Below are 19064 nucleotides of genomic sequence, written 5' to 3' on the forward strand. Positions count from 1 at the left end.
CTCCACAATTTTTCTATTATTCTCTTACTAATTCTGTTTCCTGGTTTTGTCATCAGATGTCCAAAGAATGAGATATATTTTTCCTAGTTGCGTTCATTTGAAGCTATTTTCCATGGACCATTTACTTGATATTGTTTATTTATGTATGTCCTAATTATTCTTGTTTCTATGTTTATTGTTTTGTCAGTTTCTGCTGTATTAGTTGTTTTGAGGGTGGTTTCAGCTGCATAAGTTATTTCTGGTAGTGTAACTGTTTTATTACGTCTTAGTTTTGCATCCATGGATAGGCTTTTCTTGTTGTATGTGTTTTTTCTAATGTAATCTGCTTTCGTCAGTTTTTTGTTCTGTTTTGCCATGCTTGTTTACCACTTAGATTGTAAGTTATAATTTCACCTAAATATTTAAATTTATCAACTTTTTTTGTTCTTCTATCGTAATTTTAGCATAATCTCTGTTATACTGATCAGCTAGAACATTATGACCACTTGCCTAATAGCCAGTATGCTTAACTTTGGCACAGATAACAGCGGAGACGCGCCATGACGTGGAAGCAATGAGGCCTTACTAGGTTGCTGGAGGGAGTTGGCACCACATCTGCTCACACAAGTTACCTAATCCCCAAACATTCCTGAGAAGGGGCGATGAGCTCTGACGCCAAGTTCAGTCTCATCCTAGATATGTTTGATCTGGTTCAAATTTGGCAGTTTGGTTGAGCCAGCACATCAATTAGAAAACGCTACTGTGTTACTCGAGCCACTTCATCACACACCTGGCCTTGTGACATGGCTAATTGCATTATCTTGTTGAAAAATGCCACTGCCGTCTAAAACCACGTTCATCGTGAAGAGGTGTACAAAGTCTGTAACCAGTGTACGATACTCCTTGGCCATCAAGATGTCGTGCACGAGCTCCACTGGACCCATGGATGCCCACCTGAATGTTCCCCAGAGCATAATGGAGCCGCCGCCAGCTTGTCTCAATTCTGCAGTACAAGTATCAAGGAGCTGTACACCTGGAGTCTGGAACCGCGTGACCGCTACGGTCGCAGGTTCGAATCCTGCCTCGGGCATGGATGTGTGTGATGTCCTTAGGTTAGTTAGGTTTAAGTAATTCTAAGTTCTAGGGGACTGATGACCACAGACGTTAAGTCCCATAGTGCTCAGAGCCATTTGAACCATTTGTTCCCCTGGAAGACGACAGACTCACGACTTCCCATAGCCGAGATGAAGAAGGTATCATCAGAACATGCAACGCTCTGCCCACTACGCCGACGTCCAGTGTCCAGTGCCGATGGTCACGTGCCCATTTCAGTCGTACTTGCCGATGTCGAGACGTTAACATTGGCACACGGAGGAATCGTCGGCTGCGGAGGCCCATCGTTAGGAGCGTTCGGTGCACTGTGTGTTCAGACATACCTGTTCTCTGGCCAGCATTAAAGTCTGATTTAGTTCCGCCACGGTTAGCCGCCTGTTCTTTTTTAACAGGCTGCCCAGCCTACGCGTGACATCCGACATCTGCAATGATGGGTGGCTGCCCTACTCCACGATGTGTGGACGTGGTTTCATCTTGGTTTCACCACGTGTTGAAGACACTCACCACAGCACTCCGAAATGCTCGTTCCGAGCCTCTGGGCCACCACAATATGCCCTTGGTAAAATTCAGATGGATCGTGCTCCTTCCCCACTCTGTACACAGACAGAACGCTCATTGATACTACATGCAGCGTGTGTGTGTCTGACTGGCAGTCATTCCTCGTCAGGTGACGTTGCTATCGCTTGGACGGGTTTATATCTATAGTAGTCCAATGATCATAGTGTTCCGTCTGATCAGTATATACAGGGTGGTCCATTGATAGTGACCGGGCCAAATATCTCACGAAATAAGCGTCAAAAGAAAAAAATACAAAGACGAAACTTGTCTAGCTTGAAGAGGGAAACCAGATGGCGCTATGGCTGGCCCGCTATATGGCGCTGCCATAGGTCAAACGGAAATCAACTGCGTTATTTTAAATACGAACCCCCATTTTTATTACATATTCGTGTAGTACGGAAATAAATATGAATATTTTAGTTGGACCACTTTTTTCGCTTTGTGATAGATGGCGCTGTAATAGTCACAAACGTATAAGTGCGTGGTATCACGTAACATTCCGCCAGTGCGAATGGTATTTGCTTCGTGATACATTACCCGTGTTAAAATGGACCGTTTACCAATTGCGGAAAAGGTCGATATCGTGTTGATGGATGGATATTGTGATCAAAATGCCCAACGGGCGTGTGCTATGTATACTGCTCGGTATCTTGGACGACATCATCCAAGTGTCCGGACCGTTCGCCGGATAGCTACGTTATTTAAGAAAACAAGAAGTGTTGAGCCATATGTGAAACGTCAACCACGACCTGCAACAAATGATGGTGCCCAAGTAGGTGTTTTAGCTGCTGTCGCGGCTAATCCGCACATCAGTAGCAGACAAATTGCGCGAGAATAGGGAATCTCAAAAACTTCGGTGTTGAGAATGCTACATCAACATCGACTGCACCCCTACCATATTTCTATGCACCAGGAACAGCATGGCGACGACTTTGAACGTCGTGTACAATTTTGCCACTGGGCACAAGAGAAATTACGGAACGATGACAGTTTTTTGCACGCGTTCTATTTAGCGACGAAGTGTCATTCAGCAACAGCAGTAACGTAAAGCGGCATAATATGCACTACTGGGCAACGGAAAATCCACGATGGCTGCGACAAGTGGAACATCAGCGACCTTGGTGGATTAATGTATGATGCGGCATTATGGGAGGAAGGATAATTGGCCCCCATTTTATCGATGGCAATCTAAATGGTGCAATGTATGCTGATTTCCCACGTAATATTCTACCGATGTTACTACAAGATGTTTCACTGCATGACAGAATGGCGATGCACTTCCAACATGATGGATGTCCGGCACATAGTTCGCGTGCGGTTGAAGCGGTATTGAATAGCATATTTCATGACAGATGGACTGGTCGTCGAGGCACCATACCATGGCCCGCATGTTCACCGGATCTGACGTCCCCGGATTTCTTTCTGTGGGGAAATCTGTAGGATATTTGCTATCGTGATCCACCGACAACGCCTGACAACATGCGTCAACGCATTGTCAATTCATGTGCGAATATTACGGAAGGCGAACTACTCGCTGTTGGAAGGAATGTCGTTACACGCATTGCCAAATGCATTGAGGTTGACGGACATCATCTTGAGCATTTACTGCACTAATGTGGTATTTACAGGTAATCACACTGTAACATCATGCGTTCTCAGAAATGATAAATTCACAAAGGTACATGTATCACATTGGAACAACCGAAATAAAATGTTCAAACGTACCTACGTTCTGTATTTTAATTTAAAAAACCTACCTGTTACCAACTGTTCGTCTAAAATTGCGAGCCATATCTACATCTAAATGATTACTCTGCAATTCACTTTTAAGTGCTTGGCAGGGGGTTCATAGAACCACGATCATACTATCTCCCTACCATTCCACTCCCCAACAGCGAGCGGGAAAAACGAACACCTAAACCTTTCTGTTCGAGCTCTGATTTCTCTTATTTTATTTTGATGATCATTCCTACCTATGTAGGTTGGGCCCAACAAAATATTTTCGCATTCGGAAGAGAAAGTTGGTGACAGAAATTTCGTAAATAGATCTCGCCGCGACGAAAAACGTCTTTGCTTTAATGACTTCCATCTCAGCTCGCGTATCATATCTGCCACACTCTCTCCCCTATTACGTGATAATACAAAACGAGCTGCCTTTTTTGCACCCTTTCAATGTCCTCCGTCAATCCCACCTGGTAAGGATCCCACACCGCGCAGCAATATTGGAACGGTGTCAAAAGCTTTCCGGAAATCTAGAAATACGGAATCAACTTGAGATCCCCTGTCGATTGCGGCCATTACTTCGTGCGAATAGAGAGCTAGCTGCGTTGCACAAGAACGATTATTTCTGAACCCATGCTGATTACGTATCAATAGATCGTTCCCTTCGAGATGATTCATAATGTTTGAATACAGTATATGCTCCAAAACCCTACTGCAAACCGACGTCAATGATATAGGTCTGTAGTTCGATGGATTACTCCTACTACCCTTCTTAAACACTGGTGCGACCTGCGCAATTTTCCAATCTGTAGGTACAGATCTATCGGTGAGAGAGCGGTTGTATATGATTGCTAAGTAGGGAGCTATTGTATCAGCGTAATCTGAAAGGAACCTAATCGGTATACAATCTGGACCTGAAGACTTGCCCGTATCAAGCGATTTGAGTTGCTTTGCAACCCCTAAGGTATCTACTTCTAAGAAACTCATGCTAGCAGCTGTTCGTGTTTCAAATTCTGGTATATTCCATTCGTCTTCCCTGGTGAAGGAATTTCGGAAAACTGCGTTCAATAACTCCGCTTTAGCGGCACAGTCGTCGGTAACAGTACCATCGGCACTGCGCAGCGAAGGTATTGACTGCGTCTTGCCGCTTGTGTACTTTACATACGACCAGAATTTCTTCAGATTTTCTACCAAATTTCGAGACAATGTTTCGTTATGGAACCTATTAAAGGCATCTCGCATTGAAGTCCGTGCCAAATTTTGCGCGTCTGTAAATTTTAGCCAATCTTCGGGATTTCGCGTTCTTCTGAACTTCGCATGCTTTTTCCGTTGCCTCGGCAACAGCGTCCGGACCTGTTTTGTGTACCATGGGGGATCAGTTCCATCTCTTACCAATTTATGAGGTATGAATCTCTCAATTGCTGTTGCTACTATATCTTTGAATTTGAGCCTCATCTCGTCTACATTTGCATAGTCAGTTCGGAAGGAATGGAGATAGTCTCTTATGAAGGCTTCTAGTTACACTTTATCCGCTTTTTTAAATAAAATTATTTTGCTTTTGTTTCTGGTGGATTTGGAAGAAATGGTATTGAGCGTAGCTACAACGACCTTGTGATCACTAATCCCTGTATCAGTCATGATGCTCTCTATCAGCTCTGGATTGTTTGTGGCTAAGAGGTCAAGTGTGTTTTCGCAACCATTTACAATTCACGTGGGTTCGTGGACTAACTGCTCGAAATAATTTTCGGAGAAAGCATTTAGGACAATCTCTGAAGATGTTTTCTGCCTACCACCGGTTTTGAACAAGTATTTTTGCCAACATATCGAGGGAAGGTTGAAGTCCCCACCAGCTATAACCGTATGAGTGTGGTATTTATTTGTTACGAGACTCAAATTTTCTCTGAACTGTTCAGCAACTGTATCATCGGAGTCTGGGGGTCGGTAGAAGGAGCCAATTATTAACTTAGTTCGGCTGTTAAGTATAACCTCCACCCATACGAATTCGCACGGAGTATGTACTTCGACTTCACTACGAGATAAACCACTACTGACAGACACAAACACCCCACCACCAACTCTGCCTAATCTATCTTTCCTGAACACCGCCTGAGACTTCGTAAAAATTTCTGTAGAACTTATTTCAGACTTTAGCCAGCTTTCTGTACCTATAACGATTTCAGCTTCTGTGCTTTCTATTAGCGCTTGAAGCTCAGGGACTTTCCCAGCACAACTTCAACAATTTACAACTACAATTCCGACTGTTCCTTGATCCAAGCACGTCCTGTATTTGCCATGCATCCTTCGAGATTGCAGCCCACCCCGTACTTTCCCGAGGCCTTCTAACCTTAAAAACCGCCCAGTCCACGCCACACAGCCTCCGCTACCCGTGTAGCCGCCAGCTGAGTGTAGTGAACTCCTGACCTATTCAGCGGAACCCGAAACCCCACCACCCTATGGCGCAAGTCAAGGAATCTGCAGCCAACACGGTCGCAAAACCGTCTGAGCCTCTGATTCAGACCCTCCACCCGGCTCTGCACCAAAGGTCCGCAGTCGGTTCTGTCAACGATGCTGCAGATGGTGAGCTCTGCCTTCATCTCGTAAGCAAGACCGGCAGCCTTCACCAAATCAGATAGCCGCTGGAATCCAGAGACAATTTCCTCAGATCCAAAGCGACACACGTCATTAGTGCCGACATGAGCCACCACCTGCAGCTGGCTGCACCCTGTGCTCTTCATGGCATCCGGAAGGACCCTTTCCACATCAGGAATGACACCACCCGGAATGCACACGGAGTGCACACTGGATGTCTTCCCCTCCTTAACCGCTATATCCCTAAGGGGCCCCATTACGCGCCTAACATAGGAGCTCCCAACTACAATATGTTTTTGACTATTACAGCGCCATCTATCACAAAGCGAAAAAAGTGGTCCAACTAAAACATTCATATTTATTTACGTACTACACGAATATGTAATAAAAAATGGGGGATCCTATTAAAGAAAAACACAGTTGATATCCTTTTCACCTATGGCAGCGCCATCTAATGGGCCAACCATAGTGCCATCTAGTTTCCCCCTTCAAGCTAGACAAGTTTCGTTCTTTTTAGTTTTTTCGTTTGACGCTTATTTCGTGAAATATTTGGCCCGTTCACCTACAATGGACTACCCGGTATACTAAAGTAAAATATATGCGGATTTCAGTCGAATTTTGCCCTCAAAAGGAGATCAGAAAAAGCGTTATCTCACAGTATTGTAATGTTCAGTTGGCTCTAATGAGGTTAGAGTATCACTTTCGCGCAGTAATCCTAGGTCCCAACTCAGTCTCCTCAAGCTCCTCTCCGGCCGTACGTGGGGCCTGGACCCCTCCACCATCCTCCACACCTATAAATCCCTCATCCGCCCTATCCTTTGTTATGCCCATCCGGCTTGGATCTCCGCCCCCCCTCCCTTTTATAAATCCCTCCAAATCCTTGAACGCCATGCTCTCTGCCTCGCCTATCGCATCCGTCTCCCCTCCCCCACGCGGATCCTGTATGATCTCATCCCCTTCCCCCACCTCCTCCTTTTCCTTGAAAGGATACGGATCCTGTACACCTCCCGTAAACTCGACCCTCCTCACCCGCTCGTCTCCCCGATCCTCACCCACCCCCGCCCGCTGCCGCGCCTGTATTCCCACGTCCCACCCGGTCTCCATCTCTCAACCCTCCTTACCCTCTCCCAAGGTGGCTTCCGCCAGCTCCCCCTCCCTGATGATGTCCTCCTCCCCTGCATCTACCCCTCCTATCAACTTTGATGCTCCCCCCCGACCTCCTGTGTCCTTTCCTTTAGGCACCCTCCCTCCCCCCTTTCCCTTCCCTTCTCTTTCCTTTCCCCCCTCCCTCCTACCCTCTCCCCTGGGCTTCCCCTCCCCCTTCCTCCCTCCCCCTCTCTCCTTTGCCCATGGCATCTCTGCTCTCCCCTCTCCCATTTCCCCTTCCTCCTCCTCCACCTCCTCTCTTGGCAGGTCCACGGACTCGTACACGCTCAGTGAATATTCGCGCGCCGGAGGTCATCGCCATCAGTGTCTAGTGTGTGTGCATCGTTTTGTTTTTTGTGCAGTTACAACTCAACTGTTCACATGTGCCGTCGCCGTTCTCCGTGTTTTGTGCGCCGTGTCTACCAGTGTTAGTGTTTTTATCGTCCAACGTGAACGGCTTCTTGTTTATTGTTTTTTGTATCTCCATTTTTTGCCCGCTGTTTTTTGTATTGTCTGTATCACCTCTATGTCATGTTATTGTTCCACTTAAGGCTGAAGAGCAGCGTACTATGCTGCTGACAGCCCGCCTGTATAGGTGTTTAAAATTACAATAAAGGAAAAAAAAAAGTAATCCTAGGTATCGGCTATTTAGTTGATAGAGCTAAATTCCTTTTCCAGGCGGCGGTGAGTGCCTGTTGGGCTGCGTCGACGGCCCTGGCGCTGTTCGCCGCGTACGGGCTGCAACTCAGCTACCACAGGCCCTACAGCAGGCTGGAGGCTGCGCTGTTCGCCACCTTTCAGCCGCTCGCCTGGGCCCTGTCAATCTCGTGGGTCATCTACGCCTGCGAAAAGGGTCGCGCAGGTCAGTTGCTGGCACAAGTCATTCAGTAATAGTACCTCGCACTAACACTCCCTTACTTGAAACATGCTAATAATTATCTCAAAGCGCTAAAACAAAGCTGTAGAATTTGTCACACTAGCACCTTGCATCCATTGCAAAAACAGACATAATGTCTGCAGGGATACCGCAATCACTTTTTATACAATGTTATTTATAATCCGTCTTGACTGCAAAAATGTTTATTCACATGACCGGTTTCGGTTCCTCTAGAACCATCTTCAGATCTGCAATTTCGGTTACAGGAGTAACCCATCCACACTCAACAACCTTCACATGGTGTGTCACGAAAGTGCAGATCTGAAGATGGTTCTAGAGGAACCGAAACCGGTCATGTGAATAAACATTTTTGCAATCAAGTCGGATTATAAATAGTCTTCCATCCAGTTTCCTTTACAGATGTACTACACTTTCACAGAACCGTTTCAACAAATCTAGGTGTTCCACTCACCTTCTTTAATACTAATTTTACGTGTCTGTCCCATTTCACATCGCATCTCGGTACTGCCAGTAAATACTAATACGATGTGACGTGCTCAACATGCTCACCACTAACATTGTAATCGGACACAGTCAGGTTATTTCTATAACTCCATCAACATCTCCATGGCTACTCTGCAAATCACACTTAAGTGCCTGACAGAGGCTTCATCGAACCACCTTCTCACCAATTATCTGTTATTCCACTGGCGAACGGCGCGCGGAAGGAACGAACACTATATCCTTCCGTGGGAGTACTGATTTCCCTTATTTTATTATGATGATCGTTTCTCCCTATGGAAGTCGACGTCAACAAACTATTTTCGCATTAGTAGGAGAAAGTTGGTGACTGAACCTTCGTAAGAAGATCCCGCCGCAACGAGAAACGCCTTTTCTTTACTCATCTACATCCCAAATCCTGTATCCTCTCCGTGACACTCTCTCCCCTATTTCTCGATAATACAAAACGTCCTGACCTTCTCTGAACTTTCTCCATGCACCCGTTAATCCTATCTGGTAAGGATCCCACACCACGCAGCAGTAATCCAAATGGGGACGCACAATCGTAATGTAGGCAAACTCTTCAGTAGATCTGTTGCATCGTATAAGTGTCCTGTCAATACAACTCAGTCTTTAGTTCGTCATCCCCCACAACATTTTCTATGTGTTCTTTCCTATTTAAGTTGTTCGTAACTGTAATTCCTAGATACTTAGTTGAATTTATGGCCTTTAGATTTGATTGATTTATCGTGTACCCGCAGTTTAACCGATTATTTTTAGCACTCATTACTTAGGATCAACTGACAATTTTCGCACCACACAGAAATCTTTTCTAAATCGTTTTGCAATAGGTTTTGATCTTTTGATAACTTAACTAAACGGTAAACGACAGCATTATCCACAGGCAGCCTAAGACGGCTACTCAGATTGTCTCCTAAATCATTTACACATATCAAAAAAAGTTTTGCATCACCTCGGTTCCGAGAGTTCTGGAACATGTACAGAAAATTGGAATAGAGATAAACATAAACATCATTTCCGCCTTTTTATTGCTCATGAAAACCACACATTGCACGTTGTACCACCATACAGCGAGACCTTCAGAGGTCGTGGTGCAGGTTTCTGTACACACCGGCACCTCTAATACCCAGTAGCACGTCTTCTTGCATTGATACATTTCTGTATTCGTCGTGGCATACTATCCACAACTTCATCAAGGCACTGTTGGTGAAGATTGTCCCACTCCTCAACGGCGATTCGCCGTAGATCACTCAGAGCGGTTGGTGGGTCATGTCGTCCATAAACAACCCTTTTCAATCTATCCTAGGCATGTTCGATACGGTTCATGTCTGGAGAACATGCTGGTCACTGTAGTCGAGCGATGTCGTTATCCTGAAGGAAGTCATTCACAAGATGTGCACGATGGGGGCGCCAATTGTCGTCCATGAAGACGAATGCATCGCCAATATGCTGCCGATATGGTTGCACTATCCTTCGGAGGATGGCATTCACGTATGGTAGAGCCGTTACGGCGCCTTCCATGACCACCAGTGGCGTACGTCGGCCCCACATAATGCCACCGCAAAACAGCAGGGTACCTCCGCCTTGCTGCACTCGCTGGACAGAGTGTGTCTAAGTCGTTCAGCCTGACCGGGTTTTCTCCAAACACATCTCCAACGATTGTCTGGTTGAAGGCATATGCAACAGTCATCCGTGAAGAGAACGTGATGCCAATCCTGAGTGGTCCATTCGGCGTGTTGTTGGGCTCATCTGTACCGCGCTGTATGGTGTCGTGGTTGCAAAGATGGACCACGCCATGGACGTAGGGAGTGAAGTTGCGCATCATGCAACCTATTGCGCAAAGTTTGAGTCGTAACATGACGTCCTGTGGCTGCACGAATAGTATTATTCAACATGGTGGCGTTGCTGTCAGGGTTTCTCCGAGCCATAATCCGTAGGCAGCGGTCATCGACTGCAGTAGTAGCCCCTGGGCGGCCTGAGTGAGGCATGTCATCGACAGTTCCTGGCTCTCTGTATCTCCTCCATGTCCGAACAACATCGCTTTGGTTCACTCCGAGACGCCTGGACACTTCCCTTGTTGTGAGCCCTTCCTGGCACAAAGTAACAATACAGACGCAATCGAACCTCGGTATTGACCGTCTAGGTATGGTTGAACTACAGACAACACGAGCCGTGTACCTCCTTCCTGGTGAAATGACTGGGACTGATCGGCTGTCGGACCCCCTCCGTCTGTTAGGCGCTGCTCATGCATGGTTGTTTACATCTTTGGGCGGGTTTAATGACATGTCTGTACTGTCAAAGGGACTATAAAAATGGCTCTGAGCACTATGGGACTTAACTTCTGAGGTCATCAGTCCCCTAGAACTTAGAACTACTTAAACCTAACTAACCTAAAGACATCACACACATCCATGCCCGAGGCAGGATTCGAACCGCAGCGGTCGCGTGGTTCTAGACTGTAGCGCCTAGAACCGCTCGGCCACTACGGCCGGCGTCAAAGGGACTGTGTCAGTGATACAGTATCCGCAGCCAACGTCTATCTTCAGGAGTTCTGGGAACTGTGGTGATCCAAAACTTTTTTTTTTTTTTGTTGATGTGTGTGTATAGATATGGAACAGCAGAGGGCCTTTATCACTCTCTTGGGGAACGCCAGAAATCGATTCTGTTTTACTCGGTGACTTTCCGTCATTTACTACGCACTGTAACATCTCTGACCGGAAATTACGAATCCAGTAGCGTAGCAGGAACGATAATCTGTAAGCACGCAGTCTGATTACAAGCCGCTTGTGAAATATGGTGTCAAAAACGTTCTGGAAATCTAGAAATACGGAATCAATTTGAAATCCCTTGTCAGTAGCACTCAAAATTTCGTGTGTGTAAAGAGCAAGTTGCGTTTCACAAGAACGATATTTTCTAAATTCGTGTGGCTGTGTGTCAACAGACCGTTCTCTTCGAGGTAATTCACAATGTTCGAACACAATACAGGGTGTTACAAAAAGCTACGGCCAAACTTTCAGGAAACATTCCTCACACACAAAGAAAGAAAATATGTTATGTGGACATGTGTCCGGAAACGCTTACTTTCCATGTTAGAGCTCATTTTATTACTTCTCTTCAAATCACATTAATCATGGAATGGAAACACACAGCAACAGAACGTACCAGCGTGACTTCAAACACTTTGTTAGAGGAAATGTTCAAAATGTCCTCCGTTAGCGAGGATACATGCATCCACCCTCCGTCGCATGGAATCCCTGATGCGCTGATGCAGCCCTGGAGAATGACGTATTGTATCACAGCCGTCCACAATACGAGCACGAAGAGTCTCTACATTTGGTACCGGGGTTGCGTAGACAAGAGCTTTCAAATGCCCCGATAAATGAAAGTCAAGAGGGTTGAGGTCAGGAGAGCGTGGAGGCCATGGAATTGGTCCGCCTCTACCAATCTATCGGTCACCGAATCTGTTGTTGAGAAGCGTACGAACACTTAGACTGAAATGTGCAGGAGCTCCATCGTGCATGAACCACATGTTGTGTCATACTTGTAAAGGCACATGTTCTAGCAGCACAGGTAGAGTATCCCGTATGAAATCATGATAACGTGCTCCATTGAGCGTAGGTGGAAGAACATGGGGCCCAATCAAGAGATCACCAACAATGCCTGCCCAAACGTTAACAGAAAATCTGTGTTGTTGACGTGATTGCACAACTGCGCGCGGATTCTTGTCAGCTCACACATGTTGATTGTGAAAATTTACAATTTGATCACGTTGGAATGAAGCCTCATCCGTAAAGAGAATATTTGCGCTGAAATGAGGATTGACACATTGTTGGATGAACCATTCGCAGAAGTGTACCCGTGGAGGCCAATCAGCTGCTGATAGTGCCTGCACACGCTGTACATGCTACGGAAACAACTGGTTCTCCCGTAGCACTCTCCATACAGTGACGTGGTCAACGTTACCTTGTACAGCAGCAACTTCTCTGACGCTGACATTAGGGCTATCGTCAACTGCACGAAGAATTGCCTCGTCAATTGCAGGTGTCCTCGTCGTTCTAGGTCTTCCCCAGTCGCGAGTTATAGGCTGGAATGTTCCGTGCTCCCTAAGACGCCGATCAATTGCTTCGAACATCTTCCTGTCGGGACACCTTCGTTCTGGAAATCTGTCTCAATACAAACGTACCGCGCCACGACTATTGCCCCGTGCTAATCCATACATCAAATGGGCATCTGCCAACTCCGCATTTGCAAACATTGTACTGACTGCAAAACCACGTTCGTGATGAACACTATCCTGTTGATGCTACGTACTGATGTGCTTGATGCTAGTACTGCAGAGCAATGAGTCGCATGTCAACACAAGCACCGAAGTCAACATTACCTTCCTTCAATTGGGCCAATAGGCTGTGAATCGAGTAAGTACAGTACATACTGACGAAACTAAAATGAGCTCTAACATGAAAATTAAGCGTTTCCGGACACATGTCCACATAACATCTTTTCTTTATTTGTGTGTGAGGAATGTTTCCTGAAAGTTTGGCCGTACCTTTTTGTAACACATTGTATACGTTCCAGAATCCTGTTGCATATCGACGTTAATGATATGGGCCTGTAATTTAGTGAACTGCTCCTAATGCTTTTCTTGAATATTGGCATGACCTGTGCAACTGTCCAATCTTTGGGTGCAAATCTTTCGTCGAGCGAGAGGTTGTATTGTTAAGTATGGAGCTGTTGCACTAGCACACTCTTGAAAGGAAACTAACTAGTAAGCAATCTGGGTTGGAAGGTATTATCTTGCATTCATCCCAGTTTAAAAAGAGCTGTCATTCATTACACCAAGTACTTTCTTTATTTCATTAGGATCGTCCAACGACGATACCTTCCTCACTCTCTGATCAAAAGTATCCGGACACCTATTACTAAGACATTAATAAGAGGCGTGTCCACCATTCGCCATTATGATGGCTTCAATTCTACTGTGGGCATTTTTAATGAGGCGGCTGAATGTCTGTGGGGCAGAGAAGGTATTGACATTAGACACTGGGGTCTGGAGCCTATTCGACGATTTGACCCATCGCAAAGGTGTTCCATTGGGCAAAGCTCGGTAATTTGGGAAGCCCAGTACATTTCAAGAACGTTACTGTCCGCACCGCTGCCCCACACGTGTCGCTTTATGAGAGGATGCATTGTCATGTTGTTATATCGCCTCCGAACTGTTCTTATACTGTACGCTTTACACAGCTCTGCAAAATGTGTTCGTATCCTTCCGCATTTTGCGTTCTCTTAAGCATAATAGGAATAAAAATGGTGCACTTCACCTTACAACAAGTATTTTGCGGAGCTTAGTGCTAACCTTCACAAATACTGCAGTTAATATTATTTCTTCATCCCTGAGAGCCAAACTGTCTGAACTGCCACGAATTTTGAATGATTTTAGTCGTAGTCTCTGCCCTAAAGGGAAAACAGAGCAACAGAATTTTAATATGTGACCTCCAGAACGACCGATCAGAGGTAACACTTTGCAAAACATATCAAATAATTTTCTCTCACAGAGTTCACGATGTTAATTGCAGGACATGTAGAAACGTGATGGCGAGCGCTTTGAGGCGAGACTTAACGAACTGTGTAGCTGCATTATTGACAATTATTTCAGAAATGGAGAGTATTCCTGAGACTATATTTACTAGGGACACACATAAAAACACCAATCCTATGGCTCCACACGAGCAAACAATACCAACGCTGCGATCATTTATCATCAAAGGGACGAGTAGATCGAGGGAGCGCAACACGGACGCGCAATTACTCTCATACAAAAATTCGAAAGCAAAATTCGCCACTTTCCATTACTAACTGAGCCATCGAAGCCGGTTCGTGACTCATAGCAAAAAGAATCATGATAACCAATTGGGTGAACGTTGCAAGAAGTGCTTCGTGAGTGTTCAGATACCGAATTCGGTTCCATCCGAATACGTAAGTATCGTGACTCGCGAAAATTCCGCACTGCACCTGATGGTGGAGTTGCATCGTTATAGAGAGACCTAACTTGAAAATGAAACTAACTCTCATCCAGAATCAGTACTTACTTGATCAAAGAGTAAATTCTGTCTAAAACTTCAACTGCCTCGCCTCTGTATACAGAGAATGACAAAAGTTTGGGACGTATTGACCAATCCCCAAACTGCTTCTCTTAGAAAGTGCAAGTGTTTCTTCCAATCAGATGACAGGAGGACAGATTTCCGCTTCTCTCGGCCTAAAATGTTCCATTCATTTCAACGGCTGAAATTTTGAAGAACCTCATCCCAGTGCTCGGGTTCGAAAATAGCCAACCGCGAAGCTCCATCTCTGCAAAAGCGCAGCTCCGTCTGGCGACATAATGTCGCGCCGACCGGTCGCCACCGGAGCTGGCGTCGAAAATAGTGTTCAGCTGCGTTCCCAGGCTGCTACCACATAGCTAAACCAAGACCTTCCACCTGAATTTGCCTAGTTGTATGCATCTGTTATGACGCCCCCATTCACTCAAAATGAAGGAGCATCCATGCTTAGGACAGATGGTTATACGTTCATGTTGCGCTGACGGTCAGTTGTCTTTAAAGGCGTCCTCTCACGGGACGTGAGGACTCGCGTGAACGAGGAGCTGGTGACGGCACAGCGGGGAATTCCACGTTCCCCTACACTGCGGATCTTGAAATGAAGAAGCTGGCATGTCCGATATTTGCCCCGTGGAGATGAACGTGACCAATAACAGGCGACATCGTTTTACCTCACAAGCAGAACTTACGAGCCGCCATATTGTACTGAGTTGAACTACATATTTGGCGGGTTTTCTTTATCATAGAGTACGTGGTATGAATATAAGCTGTTTCAAAGTATCAGTAAACTGAGAATCTGTCGAAAACGCATTTTAGCTACAACTGGTCGTAATAAAATGACAAGAAACTATATATCCGTAGATAAAGGCTTCCTGTATTTCATGTTTTTATTGTTACAACATGTGTGCTACGAAAGTTTACCATTTACTGCTACGGCACAATGATGATCTATCAAAAGCGCATCGTATCGATACAATTTGTCGTAGTAAAGAATCAAATAATGACTTTTGTGGATACAGTCTTTAAACAGTGTATACCATAAAAGTAGCCGTGTCTGCCATGGTGAAGCCGTAACTAAGCTGATAGCGTCGTGAGCTGCATGCACTCCTTCCAAAAATTTATTTTCAGCTTCGTTTTCTAAAAGATTCTGGGTCTTTCTTAATGGTTTAATAGAAACGCGTGGGGCGTTCAATAAGTAATGCAACACTTTGTTTCTCAAAGCAGGTCGGTTTTTTTTTCAGGATTCTACCACACATATTTTTCCTCATTCTTTTGGCTACAAAACCCTAATTTTCAAAACAGTCTCCGTTCAATGCGATGGCCTTATGCCACCTTACAGAGGTCTGTACTCGTGTGCCCACATGATACCACTACAATGGTCGATGTCGGAGCCAATGTCATGCTGCATAAATAACTGCATCAAAAATTGTCACGATCAGCCTCGTACACAAGCAATTCTGCGCAGATGGTCCTTCGTTGCTCTTTATGGACTTCTGTCAGGCGGCGAGGAATCCAGGGCGCACACGCCTTTGAGTACCACAGTTGGTGGTCAAGTGTGTCAACTCCACTAACAGAGATGTTCAGTTAAGCAGCGAGGTGTTTCATTGCAATCCGTCAATGTCCGCGAATAACAGTGTCCGTACATTCCAACATTGCAGGAGTCACAGCTGTGTATGGCCGGCCGCCATGAGGCAGATCGGACAGGTTTGTGCGATCTTGCTGCGATGACGACAGACGCCTCGCCCAACGACTCACCATGCATTTGTTGACCGTCAGGTTTCCATAGACATTCACCCAGCGCCTGTGGATATATTGCTATGCTCTGATTTTCTCCCAAAAAAAAAAAAAACTCAATGACAGTTCTCTGCTTCGAACGCACCTCCGTTACAGGCGCTATTTTGAAAGCGACGATAGCGCCGCTACCTATCGGTACTTCATGAAACTATAGCGGCTAAAGAGGGAATATTCTACGACGACTCACTACAAATTTCGAATTTTTTCAACCGGAACGGGCCGAGAAAAATGTGTTGCATTAGTTATTGAACGCTCTTCGTATTACCTGCAGCAGTAGAAGTTAAATTTTATAAATAATGTATTTGCTGCAATTCTTGTTGCAAAGATCAACAACTGGATTGTTTCCCCAGTGCCTAGAAATCTTAACGTAACTGTTTGTCTATGTCAGAAAGCAAATACAAGTTACACACAGGAAGTTTTTACTCTTCTGAAACCTTATGTGAAATATACATAAACTTATCTCTTGGTTTTATGGACTTCCTCATGTTTGTATCCTTTCAGTAATATCTTTTTCAATGATGGTGAGCAGCTTCGAAAAAATCTCCCCTTCCATTCAAATGAAATTACGAAACGAATCTCGATTTTGAAATCTATGTTACTTCAGAATGATGGTAGTCGACGCAACATCGAGAATATGGATATTTTGCATCTGCACACTGATATTGGACGATATAACTATATTCCATTTAAAAACGAAAATGGAATTTCAGATCATAGTACAGCATTATTCGCTACATTAGTATTGGGACAAGGGCGGTACGACACCAAAGTACCGTTATCCAAGATGGCGCCGATGACGTCATCAACTGACAGTTGATGACATCATCCAAGATGGCGTCTGTGACGTCAGTTGATAAAGCCATCCAAGATGGAAGCCATGACGTCAGCTGATGACGCAAGTACCATTACCCAAGATGGCGGGATATTTGAATGTTGGTGCGAAAGTGCCACACCCCCCTCCCCCCCAAAAAAATGGTGGTAAGTTTAAATTCCAAGAGGATAATGCACCACACCACGGTTATCTCTACTAAGCAAAGAAAATCACAGGAGGATAGTTCACTTGGGCTACCTCCACTAACCTAAGTCACCCGACCGCCACTTCTTCCTACGAACTGGTGCCAAGTTTAAATTTTCACAGTAAATAAAGTCCAATTCGCCTATCTACTAAGCTAAGAAAATGGCGCAAAAGAAAGGACACTTTTACTAACCTCACACACCCGACCACCACCTCCTCATATGGATTTGTGGGAGAAAAGGACTTGAAGATATGTCTTTATTATTCAAACAATTTCATGCAGGTGTGTTCGCCACTGAGTCCAGAGCCCAACTGGCTTAGTACACATCGCCACCACCAGAGGACACTCTCATGACATCAGGTGATGACACAAGTACCGTTATTCAAGATAGGTGCATATGTTTTGCTTGCCATGTGACCTATTTCATATCGCCACCACCAGAGGGCGCTACTGTGACGTCAGGTGATGACGGAAGTACCATTATTCAAGATGGAGGCATACAATGTGTTCACCACGAGGCCTAGTACATATTGACGCCACCAGAGTGCGCTACTGTGGACTTGGAAGAATTTTCGTGAATGCCACGCCCACCTGGACTTGGAAGGAAATAGTTAAACTCTCCACCATTATCCTCAACCGACTGCCATGTACCCTTACCAACCCATGTTGTCAGGCTAACATACACTAACATGCACTAACGTGCACAGTACACGATGTAATCAAAGATAGTGGGGGGAAATGGCGGGAAAACGACTCTGTCTATGCTAAAGTAAGTCTTAATTAATTTGCAAACAATCTCTACACCACAAGATCTAGACTCCAACTGACCTAGTACACATTACTGCCTCCAGTGGGTACTGTCACCTCTCCTGTGACCTAATCCCAGATGGTGGTCTGCAGAGGAAAAATGGCGCGAAAATGACTCAGGTTGCGCTGGGCTGCTTGGGAGAGTAAGGAATGAGTGTACTCTATTTAGGTTGGAACATTTTATTTAGCGATTGAGTATATTTATCACACTAACTCGAAACACTCGCCCTAATGTGCTTGGGGTCACAATAAACAGTCTGCAGACACGCAAACAACTCCTAATTTTCCGAAATAATTTCAGTACATACCTGCAAACTGCTCCTAAATAATGCAGCACAGTGATCTGTAGACATGCTCAGTACTCATAAACTGGCCAAATAGCGCATGGCACAGCCTACAGGCCAGCTCGCAAAATAATGCAATCAACACGTGCAAGCACTGCCCCCCCCCCCTCCCCACACCCTGTCCACCAGACCAGGAAGTGACGCAACCATCTGCTGTCAAACCACACACAAGCCCCTGCTCGGGTCCTGCAAGCATTGGGTGGCCACAGCCCTTTCATACTTGATTTCTCAGAAATTCCTATCCAATTACGTGTTCACCTAGACAAAGGTCTTGGAGCGACTGGCCAGGGACGTGCGCACTGTCACAGTCATGAGCCACCGCCGAACACAGGTGAAAGCTGCCTCTTGGCGCCATTCATGACGCGATCAGATAGGAGTGAAGACTTACGAGCCACTCCGAGTTGGGCCGCGCGCGTGGGTTCGTCGCTACCCTCCCTATAACTGTAGTCCGGTGAAGACGCTGCAAAAATCCATTCCAGAATAGCACAAGCTGCTTTCTCCTTAG

The 19064-nt window shown here is 45.5% G+C and overlaps 1 protein-coding gene across 2 annotated transcripts in view; it reads left to right on the forward strand.

Annotated features, from left to right (window-relative positions):
- The window catches only part of LOC126198824 (nose resistant to fluoxetine protein 6-like), a 304466-nt gene that overhangs the window by 244679 nt on the left and 40723 nt on the right, over positions 1–19064 (forward strand). For both annotated transcript variants that reach the window (XM_049935395.1, XM_049935396.1), the window contains exon 9: positions 7786–7969. In XM_049935395.1, coding sequence (XP_049791352.1) covers positions 7786–7969 — 184 coding nt within the window. The remainder of the gene's footprint in view (positions 1–7785; positions 7970–19064) is intronic.

Source organism: Schistocerca nitens, chromosome 8 (genome assembly GCF_023898315.1).
Source record: "Schistocerca nitens isolate TAMUIC-IGC-003100 chromosome 8, iqSchNite1.1, whole genome shotgun sequence".
NCBI classification, from domain to species: Eukaryota; Metazoa; Arthropoda; class Insecta; order Orthoptera; family Acrididae; genus Schistocerca; species Schistocerca nitens.